Source organism: Pelophylax lessonae, assembly GCF_965119305.1.
Source record: "Pelophylax lessonae genome assembly, chromosome: 1".
Lineage (NCBI taxonomy): Eukaryota > Metazoa > Chordata > Amphibia > Anura > Ranidae > Pelophylax > Pelophylax lessonae.
Window position 1 is genome coordinate 388,975,588 of NC_138768.1, and position 16,719 is coordinate 388,992,306.

The 16,719-nt window shown below is 41.7% G+C and overlaps 1 protein-coding gene across 1 annotated transcript in view; it reads left to right on the top strand.

Annotated features, from left to right (window-relative positions):
- The window catches only part of LOC309544428 (uncharacterized protein), a gene marked incomplete at both ends in the record, with an annotated part of 80,667 nt that overhangs the window by 47,214 nt on the left and 16,734 nt on the right, over positions 1 to 16,719 (top strand). The window contains 2 exons of the mRNA XM_082243341.1: positions 1,681 to 1,998; positions 15,934 to 16,051. Of these exons, the coding sequence (XP_082099467.1) occupies positions 1,681 to 1,998; positions 15,934 to 16,051 (436 nt within the window). The remainder of the gene's footprint in view (positions 1 to 1,680; positions 1,999 to 15,933; positions 16,052 to 16,719) is intronic.

Here is a 16,719-nt window from a genome sequence, read left to right on the forward strand (position 1 = left end):
TCAGTGCCAGTTTCATGCATTTCAAATATGCAAATACAATTGTCATCAAGTATTTGCTAATTTTCAATTTATTCACCATTTTTCATTTTTTTTTTTATATTTGACCTGTGATTATCTGTTTTCCTCCTATTCATTGTTTATCTACTATTTTGAACTTTAAATATAAAATCTTCAACATTTATAATCTTAGTAAAGGTGAACTTTTTCATACAGATTTACCTAAGGCATTCTCATATACTGTATACGTACTGTACCTGTCTCCATGTGGATATCTAATGCACAACTTGGAGTCATTAGATATTTTAAGTTAATTTTAATTAAAATATTTTTTTCAAAAAATATTACATTAACAGAACATTTTGCTGTAAAAACTCTATTGTATAATTTTTGTTTATTTGTTTGTTTGTTTGTTTTGTTTCTCTCTCTCTTTTTTTTTTTTGCATGTCATTTTATAATTTACATTTTTTTAATATTTTAACTATTATTAAGGCTTCTTTCACACGGAGCGGACCGTATTGCGATCCGCTCCGGCACTTTTTTTTTTTTTTTCACGGACACGGATGACACAAGTGTCATCCGTGTCCGTGAAAAAAAAAGTGCCGGAGCGGATCGCAATACGGTCCGCTCCGTGTGAAAGAAGCCTTAATAACAGTTAAAATATTTAAAAAATTTCAATTATAAAATGACATTTTTATGCCGTATGTCCGCATATCATCCCATCCGTTTGCGGATGATATACGGACATAATGTATGTCTATGGGGATTGCGGATGTCAGCGGATAGCACCGCTGACATCCGATTTTGCATCCTTTCCATTTTTTAAACGGAAGAAAAATAGGGTTCTGTTCTGTTCCAAAAAATGGAACAGAACTGAAAGGATGCAAATCGGATGTCAGTGGATGGTCATCCGCTGACATCCGCAATCCCATTGACATGCATTATGTCCGTATATATCACCCGCAAACGGGTGGGGTTATATACGGACATACGGAGCGCCCGTGTGAAAGGGGCCTTACTGTGTACTAATTAACTATTGTGTCTTTTTATTTTTCCATTTTTTTTTTTTCACTAAACTGCCTCTACACATCCTATCATTGCATTTGTAGTTTTATATGGAAAGGACCAAGAATTTAGCTATTCACCACATTTTCATCAGAATTCTAATAATTTCCTTTGTATTCATTAGCTTTCTTTGTAAGAAGATAATCAGCCTTATTCAATAAAGAATTGCACCGATGGTAATTTTCACTTTACAGGAGTCAGACTAACAAAAGTCAAATTCTAACTGGTTGTTATGAATTACTGAATTTAAGAATTAGAATAAAGTATTAGCAGTTTATAATAAATAAGGTCAATTATACTGAAAATATTTCAAAATAATGATCATGTTTGATTATTTTTCCTTTGTTCACCAATAATTGCTTTAGTCGGCCTGGTAATGGCTAACAATGTACGATATACAGTACAATATACAAGATATAACTGTTAAAGCATTTATTGGTAGCACTAATCACTAATAGGTTGTTTAGTGGTCCTTTTTAACATTTTATAAAGCAACACAAAGCATGCCTCCACTTGTAGACTGACACTGATTTGAGAAAAAACATTTATCTTTAGAAAATGTTAAGCACTTAAGTGCTAAAATGTGTTAATTAACCAGGATGTGTGACTTTCTCTTAGGCCTCAGCCCAGAGCTACAAAGTAATTTGTCTCCTGTCTCACATCATCTTGAGACTTCAACAGTGCCTCAGCTGCCTGAAAGTTCTCATTCAGAAATTTCTGATGCCAGTAAAGAATCTAATAGCATTGATGACATTTTTACTGATGATGACCAACTTTCCAATCTAAGTGAAGGAACTATAGCACCAGAAGTGGAAACTAGCGTTCCGGATCTCTCAACAACCACGCCAGAACCATCTGTAACTGAGTCACAAGTCACACCTTATGAGGAGATTGAGGCTGATGTATTATTAGAGGAAACATCAGAAGAACTTGGAGGTAAGGCAGACATGTCCCTGTAAAATAATGTAAGCAAGGACCTTTATGTCATACCCATTACAAACAATAAGCATACAGGATTAATAAAAACGTAGCTATTCCATTTCATTAACGCTTTCTACTTGTATATTAAACAATTATAAAGCATCAAAGATCTTAGTGACTTAATCTAGTGCAACTGAAAGGATGAGCCTGTGAACTAAGAAATTAAGTTAATAATTAGGTGGAGAAAACATGAGTTGGTAGCATCACAGATTTAACTAGCTTAAATAATTCTACTGTGATGATGCTCTACAAACAAGAGATACCATCTGAGAAGTCCTTTATAATTGGCCTCAATTAGAGAGGTATTAATGTATGTTTTAAATGCGTACTGTGCCAACTTATTCCAGTCCTCCACCTTCAACAAGTCATCTAGGTCTTGTTCCCATTTTCTATATAGAATACTTTAGCTGAGCTCGAAGTCAGTATAGAATAGAGTTTAGATATGTGACCCCTGTGTTTGTCAAAGTTCCTACATAGATACTCCATAGAGGTGGATGAAGTCAAATCAGAAGTGTGCTTTAATGTGTTAAGAAAATGCATGATCTGGGAATCTTTAAGAATTTTGATTTCTTCATGGCTGTCTCCTAAAAGCCGACCTAATTGTCATTTAAACTACAATCTTTCTGTAGCCCTCTTTCGGGAGGGAGGGCTATGACAAATGGCCCACATCAAACAGGATATTGCACTAACCCTGTAACAGAACCAGAACCTTCGCTAAGTGGAAGAAAGGATTTAAAAATAAAGCTGGTCGTGCTGCCACCAAGAGCAGGGCCTCTGTAAAGAAAGGGGATTTCCTTCCTGGGAAATTAATCATTGTAGCACTACTCCCATAGGAGTCGATGGGTAGAATGGGTCCTCTGTTCTTTCCCTCGACCTTCTCAAGAACCTCAGCCCCCTGATACACCAGGGTGAGTGTACAAACATACAATATCACAGGAAATCACTGAAAGTAATACTTGGTGCCCAGTAGTAGTGCTATACATTGAAAACAGGAAACAAATCAGGTAGTAAAGGCAATATGGTTGGTAATTAGGCAAGCAAAAAAATGGATTAACAATGGTAATAACACAATTTAGCATACCACTTGAGTAACATTAGGGACAAGGCATAAGATTGCATTTGGAGTCCAGATTAGCATAAACAAGAGCAAAGCCACCTCAAGTACAGCTGTAAGCAGTAATAACGTTTAATCGATTGAGTGCTGGAACTATACTGGCAGAGAACTTTCCTAGGCAGTGTAAAAAAAAATAATCTCTCCTATTGCACAGCGCATATTGGGATTTGTATTGTAAAAATTATTGGAACTAAGAGGCCAAAACCCCCCGAAAAACAATATATATTAGATGTACATTCATCATTCCCCAGTTAGGACCAGTTAGGGCCATGTCACATGACCGATTTTGTCATTTCTACAGCTGCTGTGGTGATGTTGTAGCAGCTAATCGATGTTATCAATGAAATATCTGTGTTACATTATCATTAACAAGTTGGAGCCCATTCACAAAGTGACTAACAGTTTTCATTGTTTAAACTCGCTAATAACCCATCAGAGACAGTAGCTAATCAAATTATCCAATACAGCTGCTGATGATCATGATCCGCCAGAAGTTTGTATCTGCATCTCCAAACACTGGAGTAGATTTACTAAAGGTAAATAGACTGTGCACATTGCAAGTGCAGTTGCACTCTTCAAGTGCAGTTTCTCATTTAGTAAATGAGGGGGAGCTCTGGTGACCTCCATCATCCAATCATTTGCAAGAAACATTTTTTTTATCCCTGTATGCGAATGGATATTCATTGCAAAGTGAAGCTACATCTCATTTACTAAGCTCTGAAGTGAAAAGTGCACTGTCTATTTGCCTTTAGTATGTTGCTAGCTAAAGAACAATAGATAAATAAACCACAATTCTTTGCTAGAAAGTTACTAGTGTTACATTGCCCTTGGGTCTCAAATTTACACATGGAAGACATTGTTGCTATCATGTTAAAAGAAGCAAAATCAAGAACTGGAAAGAAACAGGTATTTGAAGTTGACAGTTTAGGCACAATTCTAGGAAACCATAGAATTATCCCATGAAGTGAAACTGTGCCTGGACTGCAGGGGTTCATTGCTCATAGGTCTTGGGAACACAGAAAAGCAGTTTTACTTCTCTGATCATCTGCTTCTCCCCAATGCTAGACCAGTCCCTACAGCATTTTCTACTCTACCTTCCACCTGGTCTAGAGTTCAGACGTTATCATGACCATTCCTGGGTCCATAGTCCTGATCTGGACGTGAGGACCACAAGGGACACTCCACTGCCAGAGCGTTAGGGAGCACCATCTGATGAAGGAGTGCATATCAACATAAATAAAACCACAAAGGAAATTACTTCAAGCATACCCTAACCCAATCAAACTGAATCAAAATAAAATCTTTCCATCTGCTTTAGATGTGATTCACATCCATCCATTGTTTTATATGTTTATTTATATTAACAGCACCATTGAAATTCAAAATATGACATCTTTAATAAATATTCATTACAATTATTTACAATGCAGATTTCAAGGGCTCCCACTTATGGGTGTTAATCACTCTTACTTGAATTCATATATAGCAAGTGGTAAGCAAAATCAGCAAATCCAGGGTAATTAGGCAGATTGTGTTGCTTTTATTTATACCTTGGATAAGAAGCAACAGAGTCTACAAAGGCAAAATGGGGATAGTAAAGGTGTCTGCTTTTAAGCAATCATTGTTAAAGCTTAGATGGAGCATACATATCCACATACTTACTTCTTCAGTTACAGGATATAAAGGCATAAACATAATTCATACAGGCAAGGTAAGAGCTGACAGCAGACAGATCATAAGGCAGAAAATTATCTGGGCTAGAACTGGGGGCAACCAGGATAAAGGAACTTTGAACTTCATTACAGCATAACTAAACCCATTAAATAAACTGTTGTCTAAAACAAACATCCAGCAAGAGAGAATGGAGCTGCACACATGTCAGCCTAGGAATGCTGGATATCAAAGATCAGTTTCAGTTAGTCTCCTATAAGCCATGGCTCTCTGATACCTTTCACCGTCCCATGAGCCTAAATGTAGGCTCACAACTTGGAGTTACCAGGTAGTGTGTTCGCACTAGCTTGGATAGGTGCTTTCCTTATTGTGTTTCCAAAAACAGTTGCATTCAAAGTGTCAAGCCAGCAAATGGATATTGTCATAACTGGTCACATTTGCAGCACCATGGCAACTTCAGGTCAAGCAGAGGCTTATATGGCAGCTTCCTTAGCTGACTGTAAAGGAGAGGTGTAGACAAATGCAGGAACCAGGCAGCCTAAATACATATTCATTTTTTGCTTTGCAGTTTTATTTAGGCTTATGAGTGCATTTAGGCTTCAGTAAAACAGGACAGAATAGAGCAATTTTGAACTTCAAAACACATCTATTAAACTGCTTCCCAAAACAGTTACAATCAAGGTATACCATAAATGATAGCTTTCACTTAGGGACAAAAAGTCTATGCTTGGAACATTGGAACAGGTTGTACTTCAAACAGTGTGGCATTTCTCCATTGTGACCTTTTACATGGACAAGTGTGCAATAAGGTAGCGAGATGCCAGATACAAAGCAGAACCCCTCAGTTTCATAGAAGAGCATAAACAAAAGAACAAAATATGTCACTACATAAATGGTACATTTTGTCATTAGATACAGTAGCTTCCTATCAGTCACATTAGTGATGATCTTATTGTGTCACTTACAGTTGACGTCAAAAAATATGAAAAATTAAGCATAAATACATTAGTCAGTTTCAGTTAAACAAAGATTAAAAAAAAAATAAAATCCAAGTGTCCTTACGTGAGTGCCACTCAGTCTTGGATGAATGCTTGCCCCCCGCTGCTGCAAGAGGACTACAGGAAGAAGGTATGTCAATTTTTTTTATTTTTTTGTTTTGTTTATAATAAAAAATATCCAGGGGGCTTCATTGGTTGAGGGGGAGTTGGTTTGAGGTTTTCAATGGATGAGGATTTAAATGCTAAAATTCAGCTTTTAAGATTTTCTAGTTTCACTTACATATGTGAGTATTTGTACCAAACTATATTACACTGCTCAAAAAAATTAAAGGAACACGTTGTAAACACATCAGATCTCAATGGGGAAAAATATGGTTGATAATTTTAATTTTCATCAAACGATGTGGCATTCTTTCATTCCTAACACATTACCCAGTCCATATCAGTATAAATATCCAGCATTATATTTTTCACCATTGAGATCTGATGTGTTTTCAAAGTGTTCCCTTAATCTTATTGAGCAGTGTACTTATTAAATCATTGAGCAAGTATGCTTTATGGCACTAGAGACATTTTTCAGAAAACAGTGCTTATTCCTAAGTGCTATTTTTAAATTGCAGTAACACTTGCTATCTTGTACTGTTCTAACATTAGAAAAGCAGGATTATTATTGATTGTATATGTAGCCGGGAGCGGACTACCATTATCTGACACTGCAGATTTATTCACTGCTCCCTCAGACTATCTCTATGCTCCCCTAGTTTTGGTCTTGTGTTTCATGCATCATACTCCTGAGACTGGAAGAAAAGCATTGTGGGAACTGTAGACTTCTAAAAAGATATTACTGCACTGCTGAACTGTTTATGAACTACACCTCCCAGCAGGCCATTCACTCCAGGGGAGAATAGTGTGAGAGACTATAAAAGGATCTGCTGAACAGGCCCACTTTCTCTTGCTTCCCGGGATCCTTTGTGTGTGCATCGGTCTGCCGCAGAGAGAGAGGAATGCGGCCTACTGCACCCTGCCCAGATGTCTGCAGACTCTGCCCAGGCGGGACGGATTACAATCACTACATCGTGGACATCCCTGTAGCACTGCTAATCAAGTTGGAGTTGGCGGGACTCACTGAAGCAGCAGAGCACAGCCATCTTAGTGTCTCACAGCGTGGAGAATTGCCGTTGCCTGTTCTTCCGGAACTCATAAGAGGAACATCAGGATTGGTGAGAGAGCACCTGCTTAGAGTGCAGTTACCAGTTGCTACAGTTTCTGTTAAACACTGAACACAGGCATTCTACCCTTGGATCATTTAGTGGATCATCCTTAATTAGAACCAGCTATCTTGCATTGGCTGTTTCACACTGTTCTATACTGGGGAATCATTTGTTCTTTGAGCTCCAACTGCCGGTGAGGATAATAGCAAGGCCTTGCATACTGAACATTGCTATATCATTGCTCTTAAAGAAGACACATTACTGATATCTAGATTACCTCTGCTCTCATTAGGATACAAGTACTATAGGCCCCCTGGGGTTTCCCTTTAGTAAGAGTGTTCTTCATAGCAATTTATAGCTTTCTGAGAGATTCATTCACTTACTGTAAAATACTGTGTATATTTGATGTGCTTACTTGTTACTATAACCAGTTATTCATTGTTCTTTGGTGTTATTTCAACTGAGCCCTGGTTTTTTATCCAGGGCCTAGTTGATTAATACTCTTTTCAAGCCTTCTTCTTGGGTAAAGCAAAGCTAAAGAGTTAAAGCCTATCTGTATTGAGTCAGTGTGTCATTTAAAGGTATACAAAACATGTCTGAATTTAGAGTGTCAGGAGGGCTGGACGGTTCACAGGGTCAAAGCGGCACAGAAGAACATACAATTACAAGCAACCCCCAAGGGGGCAGTGCTACATTTGTGGGCTCATCCGGGATGTTCTTCACTGCTGCAGGCCCTAGTGATCCCAGTCATGAGCCAATGAGTGAGAAAGAGATGGACTCAGTTGCCGCAGCCACCTGGGGAAGGGATCAAGGAGCTTGGATGGAGTGAAGCACTGTCCTGGAGATCTCAGGAAGTGAGTGTACAGAGAAGGAGATCATACAGTGGGTGAGGGCCTTAGTGCCAGAGCAGAGGGCCTACATCTTGGATGTGAAGACGGAGTTTACTCTGGACTATGTGTGGGTGTTGATGGAGTGGCAGGAAGAGATGCATGCCTGTTTCCCGGAAGATGAGGTAACTTTGACAGAAGGAGTAATTGGTCTAACTGCAAAAGAGGGAAGAGACCACAGAGGGGCTAACAGCACCGTAAGTCAGTGTGGGGATAAAGGGGGTCAGTTGGTGCAGACTCCTGTGGGACCTGTGCCCCCCATTTAATTCTTTACGAACATGAACCGGCTAGTCGAGAGCTTGGTGAAGAATGGTTCCAGTAATGCGGGTCAAGGATATAGGAAGCTCCGGTTCTTCTCAGGGCAATTGCTGATTTTGGCTGGAGAAGAGGAATTTGAGACCTGGATGAGTCAGGCCACTCAGGCTGGAGAAGAGTGGTGTGTGCCAGAGGCTGTGAAGAGACAATGGCTTAGTGAGAGCCTCAGGGGCCCAGTGACCCAGATGATCCATAATCATGAATAATGGGAAAGAAGGACTGTGTAGCTATGGTATGCTGTTTTTGGAATGGTAGAGAAGACCCCGGATCTGTTGTACAAGTTTAATCACAAGTTTAATCACACTCACCAACAAAGAGGGGAGAGACTTTTTGAATACATCTCTCGAGTGAATAGGATGTTTCACCAGACAAGAGGGGCATATACTCTGACCAAGCTCAACTGGATCGGGTCCTACAAGGGGCCCATCCAAATCATCCCATTGTGTTGAAATTACTGCTGAAAGGAGAATTGACAGTCCCTACTTACCTGGAACTAATGAGAGAAGTAAGGGAGGAGGAAGCTTTGTTGGAAGAAAAAAAAAAAGTCAAGGGGCGAGAGAGCTAATGGCAGGAGGTGGGAAGAAGGAGAAAGCTTCTGCCCATGTTATTCATGCAGCACTTAGTTTCTCAGATGAGGACAGTGAAACCAAAGCAGATCCAGAAGGGCATGAGAGCCCAGACAGAAAAAAATCGATTGACACTCCGAAATCTGCAGAGTTGATGACTCAAGTTGATCAAGTTCAAGCTCAGATATATAAGGCGCTGATGTGAGTGATGGAGATTTAAGGGAAAATTAAGGAACAAAGATTTAACCCTGGAGGATCAGGGCTATTCCCCACCAGAGAAAGGAGATGTTTTGAATGTGGAGAAGTTGGACATTTCAGGGCTAAGTGCCCCACGAAGGGAGTTAGTCCCAAGTTTCTGGCGGAAGTGTTGAAAGCCTTACAGAAGATACTCTTCCCAAAGAAGGAGGGAAACTTCTGGGGATCTAAGTGAAGGAACCAATTGAGCATCCCAAGACCAGAGCTCCAGGGTTAGAAAGGTATCAAAGAAAAAGCAAAGGGCAATGTTCTCTGTCCTCTGTCCTCCTACCTCTTCACCTGTATCTAAAAACTAGTTGCCTGGGTTGGGGAGAAAGACGCAAGAGATCTATGCACAAAGAAAAAAAGGACATTATCACCAGGGATGAAGTTAGTTAGGGCTCAGACTATGGAGACACAAGTGAGAAATGTGCCAAGACAAGTGGTGGAAAAAACTCCACTGCCACAAAGGGAATTAGTCAGGACCCAGTCTATGGGTGCACAAGCCAGAAAGGTGCCAAAGAACTTGGTAGGACCCTCTCCTATAGTCTCGCTACAAGTGGAAGGAATCTACACTAAAGCTTCCCCTGATACTGGAGCCAAAGTGACACTATTGTACAGGGATTTTTATGAAGCATATGCCTCTATGCAAGCTGGAAAAGTTGGAGATCTGGGGCATTGGCACCCAAAAGTTTTTGTACGATGGATTCATACCTATCAAGATAACCTTTGACCCTTCATTGGTGGGGAAGCCAGAGACCTTCAATACACTAGCAGTTGTTTGTCCTTGGCCTCCAGGAGCAGGACCGTATTCCTTGTTGATAGGAACCAACACTGACTTCGTGCGAAGACTACTGATCCCGTTAGCCACAAAGGGCAGAGGAGATACACCCACAGTTGAGACAACCTTTTCAGCGTGTGGTTCAGAAACAAGGGGAACAGCTGAAGGAGTGGGAAATCTGTGGCGATTGGACACTCAAGAGAAGGTGTTGCAGCCCGGAGAAGGGGTATGCATGAAAGCCACTGTCAAGTTGTCTTGGGATCAGCCAGGTCCATTCGTGGCATTGGAAGCTGATCCATTGGGAAAAGAGACAGGGATAGAATTGGTACCATAATTGTGCCCATGAAGATGTTGTTGAGCCCCGGACAGTATCCACAATGTTACAGGTCAGCCTGAAGCCACAGATGGTGCTAGGACATTGGATGACTTGGTTCAGAGGGCCACCATAAAGGGCGGGGAAGGAGAATTTCAGGTTCAGTGTCCTGATATGCCTCTCAAGTGGTGGGAGCTAGCAAGATGGGAGGAGATGTTGTCCAAGGATGACTTTGATGTGGGTTGTGCCAAGAATGCCGAACACCAAATTCGGCTGAGTGAAGACAAACCTTTCTGGGAGAGAGCTCAGCAGATCCCTCTGAGTTACCTTGAAGATCTTTGGGAGCAATTAGCTGAGCTGAAGAAGTCTGGGGTCATTAGGGAATCCAGAAGCCCTTACACGTTCCCCAGTCTGCTACATGCCTCAGGAAGGATACCTTGTGTATACCGTACTGCTGCTAATCTGTTGATTCCTGCATCTTTAAACATCCACTGTGGGGTCTTCCCCTAGTACAGTGGGTCCAGCATTGCAGGACCTTGTCTGCCAGGCCTCAGTGGTTCTGATTGTCCAGGCTTGGTACAGTATCCTCACCATTATTTTCAATAATGATCTGCAGTTTCAACAACACATATCATCTGTATGGTTGGACAGAATAGGCAGATTTATTTGAGACCATGTTTTTATTGATACACGGAATGCCCATTTCTTGCACCATTTGTCCGGTAGAGGACATCAGTTTCAAGTATCTTTATATATTGGTGTAATTCCAGTTGTGTATTTCATGTATATTTTGTTAAAAAATGCTTTTATTGATGAAATATAAATAAAACTGATTTTAAAAAATAAATGAAAGACTAAAGTGCCTAAAAGTCCCATGGTAGGGGAATTTTCGATTCTTTGTCCCATTGTGGTGGTCCACAAGAAAAATTTAACCATTCGGATGTGTATTGATTATCGAACCGTAAACCAAGAACCATACCTGATCAGTACACCACCCCTGGCATAGAAGATGCTTTGCAATATCTATCTGGAGCAAAGTGGTTTAGTGTGTTAGCTCTGAAGAGTGGGTATTACCAAATACCAATGCACCCTGATGACCAAGAAAAAACGGCTTTCATCAGCTCATTGGGATTCTTCAAGTTTGATCGTATGCCACAGGGATTGGCAGAAGCCCCAGCCACTTTTTAGAGGTTGATGGAGAACACAGTGGGAGATATTAATCTGATAGAGGTACTTGTGTATCTGGATGATATCATTATGTTCGGCAAGACCCTAGAGTAACACGAAGCAGGACTCGAAAAGTTTTTCCAGAGGCTTCATGCAGAGGGGCTGAAGTTTTTGTTGGAAAAATGCCAATTCTACTAGACGTCAGTTTCTTGGGGCATGTGGTCTCGGCAAATGGAGTAGCCACTGTCCCACGGAAGCTGGAAGCTGTTACCACTTGGTCCCGACCAAGGGCAGTTACAGAACTGAGGTCCTTTCTGGGATTTTGCTCTTATTTTAGAAGGTTTGTGAAGAACTTTGCACAGATTGCGAGACCCCTGAACGAGTTGTTACAGACAGAAGCGAATGAAGAGTTGTGGAAGTTGAGTCCAGGGGAGCAACGGCCGTTGGGGCCTAGAAGACCGTGTGAGTCTGTTCTGGATCAATGGACTCCAAAGTGTGAACAGGCTTTTATAGGTTTGAAGGAGAGCCTTAAAGAAGCTCCAGTCCTGGCCTACGCTGACCTTTCCAAGCCTTATAAGTTGCATGTGGACGCTAGCCGAGATGGGCTTGGAGGAGTGTTGTTTAAAGAGACTGCAGGGAAGCTTCGTAAAGTAGCTTATGTGAGTCGAAGTCTTACTCCCTCTGAGAAGAACTACCCCGTACACAAAATAGTGTTTCTGGCCTTTAAGTGGGCAGTAGTAGACAAGCTGCGAGACTACTTGTATGGAGCTTTGTTTGTGGTAAAAATGGATAACAATTCCTTGACCTATCTGTTGTCTACTGCTAAGTTGGATGCCACTGGACATTGGTGGTTGGCTGCACTGTCCGAATTTCAATTCAGCTTTAAGTATCAGCCAGGGAAAGGAAATTGGGATGCAGATGCTTTATCCTGAAGACCATATGTTTCAGATGATGGTGCTCAGAATTGGATACATCTGACCCCCCAAAGGAGTTCATGCAGTGTGTCAAGGGGTAGAGCATCATCATAAGGAAGCCACGGGAGCTGAGGCCGTGGGGGTCACCCCTGCTGGAGTACCTTGCTACTACTGTGATCTGACTCAAGTGTGCAGTCAAGAGTTGCCTCACCTGACAAAAGAAGGATCTGAGAAGGCACCAGCGGGAGGATCCACTATGTGACGTGGTCAGGAAAGCATTGGTGGTGGTTCGAGACTCTCAGATGCTGTTGAAAAGTTCAGTTGATGGCGCTAAAGTAGTTTACAAAGAATGGGAAAGAATGCAATTGGAAAATGAGATTGTATATCAGAAGTGCCCATCTGAAGAACCAGAAGGTGTTCAACAATTGTTTCTTCCTGAAAGGCACTGATTAACAGTGTTGACAGCTCTTCCATGGACCATGGACATCTGGGATCAGATAGAACCCTTAAGCTAGTTAGGGATAGTTTCTATTGGCCATTGATGAGGACAGAAGTTGAAATTTATTGTCGTTCTAGCATTCTGTGCATTCAGAGAAAGAATTTGCTCAGCAGAGCTGCCCCAATGGGCAATCTATGAAGTCAAGGGCCAATGGAACTGGTGTGCACTGATTTCTTGTGTCTAGAACCTGACCTGAGTAGGGGAAGTAATGTCCTGGTTGTGACAGATCATTTCACCCCTTATGCTCAAGCTTTCCCGACCAAGGATCAACAAGCCAGTACAGTTGCCAAGACGGAGAAGTTATTCGTTCTTTACGGCCTAACCCAATGTCTTCACTTGGATCAAGGCCAGAAATTTGAGAGTAAGTTAATAAAATGGCTCTGTGAACTGTTAAATATTCAAAAGTCTAGAACCAGCCTTATCATCTTCCAGGGGATCCACAACCTGAATGTTTCAAATCGCACTTTGTTGAAAATGCTGGGAACTTTGCCATTAGAGAAGAAGCAACACTGGGGTGATCATATTGCCGCTGCTTACAATAGCACTGGGTACTCCCCCTACCTGCTGATGTTCGGGAGGGAGGCCCGTCTGCCAGTGGATATAGCTTTCAGAACATCTCCAGATCACACCTCTCAGACTTCTTATCAAGGCTATGTCTATAGACTTAGAAGGAATTCGAACCTTGCCTATGAGAAAGCCTTGGAGGTATCCACTGCAAGGGTGCAACAGAACCAAATACATTTTTATCTTAGATTGAGATAACAGGACTTGCAACCAGAAGATCAAGTGTTATTATGAAATCTGGGAGTGCCTGGCAAACAAAAACTAGCCAATCGCTGGCGTTACCAACCTTACATCGTCTGCTGACGGTTATCTGGACTTCCTGTGTACCAGACCAGCCCAGAGGGAAACACCGGCCTGCTTAAAACCTGGCATCAAAACCATATTTTGCCCATATCATAGGCCATTCGTGTGTCTTCAGCCCCTTGTTCTAATACACCTTGCTCCTCTAATTTGAGGTCTAGAACCCGTCGGACACCCAAACCTATACTCCAAGAGGATGAGGGAGAGGAGGGTGATGAAGAAGAACTGACTCTTGACTGATTGTGGGTTCTTCCATTCGAAGACACCACCAGATTTTCTCTGCCTTCAATGGAAGATGTACGTGTAGTGTCTCCACCTGCAAGAGTAGAACATCAGCCTGTTGAGACAGAGAGACCTGCACCATCTCCTGAAAGAGGGACTGGAGGGGTTAAGCTAGAACCAGCTGGCATCCCTGAAATGCCAAATGTTGGAGAAAATCCCATTCCCTCCACTCAACATGAAGCAGAAGAAACTGCTCTTATTAGTTTAGAAGAACTCAAGCCTGGTTGTAGCTTTTGGGGCCTGGGATGTGAGCCTGAAACCATGGAAAACATGTATTCCAGGCTTAGGCAGGAAATCCACCCATACAAGAGACTAACATATGACACCCTTGGAGAAAGTTCTGGTTAAATTATTTCTACAGCTCAGTGTTCTAGTCAAGTGCCAGCTTCTTCTACCAAACCTTTGGTGGAGGATGACCCTGTTCCACCCTCTGACACTCCTCGGTGGGTTACTAACCTATTATTGGCCTGTTATCAAAATGATTTACCTTTGTCTGATGACTTGTATAGTTTACTGTTAGAAAACCCCGCTATTAGTCAGCTATATGCTACTGTAGTTTCTGGTAAGCAGAATTGTCATTTGCAATTCTTTTTGAGATATTACTCAGTTGTTCCTTTGATGAAGTTATATTCTGTCTTCGGGGACAAAAGACTTTCAAGTGAGGGGAGGATGTAGTTGGGAGCGGACTACCATTATCTGACACGGCAGACTTATTCTCTGCTCCCTCAGACTTTCTCTATGCTCCCCTAGTGTTGGTCTCGGGTTTCATGCATCATACTCCTGAGACTGGAAGAAAAGCATTGTGGGAACTGTAGTCTTCTAAAAGGATATTACTGCACTGCTGAACTGTATGAACTACACCTCCCAGCAGGCCATTCACTCAGGAGAGAATTGTGGGCGAGACTATAAAAGGTTTTGCTGAACAAGCCCACGCTCTCTTGCTTCCCAAGATCCATTGTGTATGCATCAGTCTGCCGCAGAGAAAGAGGAATGCGGCCTACTGCACACTACCCAGATGTCTGCAGACATAGCCCAGGAGGGATGGATGACAATCACTACATTGCGGACAATTACTGGTATCTAGATTACCTCATCTCTCATTAGGATACAGGTACTACAGGCCGGCCCGGGGTTTCCCTTTAGTAAGAGTGTTCCTCATAGCAATTTATAGCTTTCTGAGAGATTCATTCACTTACTGTAAGATAGTGTGTCTATTTGATGTATTTACTTGTTACTTTAAGTATTTAATAACGCTTTGGTAAAGTTGGTGATGATGTGCAGGGTATCAGATTTCATACTTGAACTCATAACATGAGCTGCATCACTAGTTCATACAGTACTTTGGTGTGTATAAGCAAGTATAAACACTTAGTAGTATGTGCATTCATAACACAGACTGGATGCAGTTCCATTATACTACCCGGTGGTCAGATTATTCAAATGTTATCTCTGATTAGATTTAACAAGTAGATTACCATCATTATTGTTCTTTGAATTATTGTTCTTTGAATTATTTTTCTTTGAATTATTGTTCTTTGAATTTTAAGGCCTCATGCACACTGGACATTACAAAAACATCAGTAGAAAGATGTAGCTGTAGAAGAGTTTTTCAGCTTTTTTGCAGTAGCGCTTTTTAGTGTTGTTTCGCTTTTTTCAGTTGTAGCTCTTTTGAACTTTTTAAGCAAAACTATTCTCTCACAAAAGCTTATGGCTCAAAAACTTGAATAAACGCAGAATAGCCGCGTTTTTCAGCATTTTTAAGCTTTTATCAGAGTTAGAGCGCTTTTACAGCTGAAAAACGCTTTTTAAAACCCACTAGTGGGTTTTTCTTTCCAGCCAGAAAACGCCCCTGCCAAAAACTGCTGATAACAGCCTATGTGTGCATGGACACATAGGATAACATGCTGGGGAGTTTACTGGCTGCAGAAAAAAAAAACGTCTGATGCCAAAAACAGCAGCTTTAAAAACGTCCAGTGTGCATGAGGCCTTACAGATGTACTTGCTTGTACATGTTACGACAGATTATTTTGATAAAATCTCAATTTTAACTGGATTTTCCTATGTTTATATTTAGGAAAACAAGGAAGATTGGGACTAGAACCATGGAAAATTGGTGTTATCTCTGTTGGTGTTTTCCTGGCCATAGAGGCTATAGTGCTTGCTGTCTATTGCTTGCTATGCAAACAACGAAGGTATTATTCATATACTGTAACAGATAGTATACATTAGCACATCCCTTATGCAGCATACCTATAGTTCTTCAACATAAATAAGGCACTTTAATAAATATATATTTAAGTATAATATATTTAAGTCCCGGTTCACACTAGGGCGACCTGTGAGGCGACCTGGTCGCCTCACAGGTCGCCGCAGGTCGCCTCCCATAGGAAAGCTGCGGACCCGTTCTAATAGGAGCGACACAAGTCGCTCCGACCTAGAAAAAGGGTCCGGAGCTTCTTTGGGGCGACCAGGAGGCGACCGCCATAGACTTCAATGTTATGAAGTCCTTGGCGGCCGCTCCGAGGTCGCGGCGCGCTGCTCGCACCGCGACCTCGGCGGTCGCGGTGCGAAGTAGCGTCGCCCCTATGTGAACGGGGCCTTAATGTAATTTTCTTAAGCTACGTTCACATGTTAGCGTAACAGACCGCGGGCAGAATCCCCGCGGTTCTGCCCGTGATCCGGAAATCATTGCAAATCGCGGGACGCCTGTGCGTTGCCGTTAATTTTCAATGGCACCCCAAACGCTGTGCAATTTTGCCACGATTTCCGCCTGCTGAATCGCGGTAACATTGCGCAAACAAAATTGCGGGTTGCATGAACCGCGGTGATTCTACCTGCGGTCCGCTACGCTAACATGTGA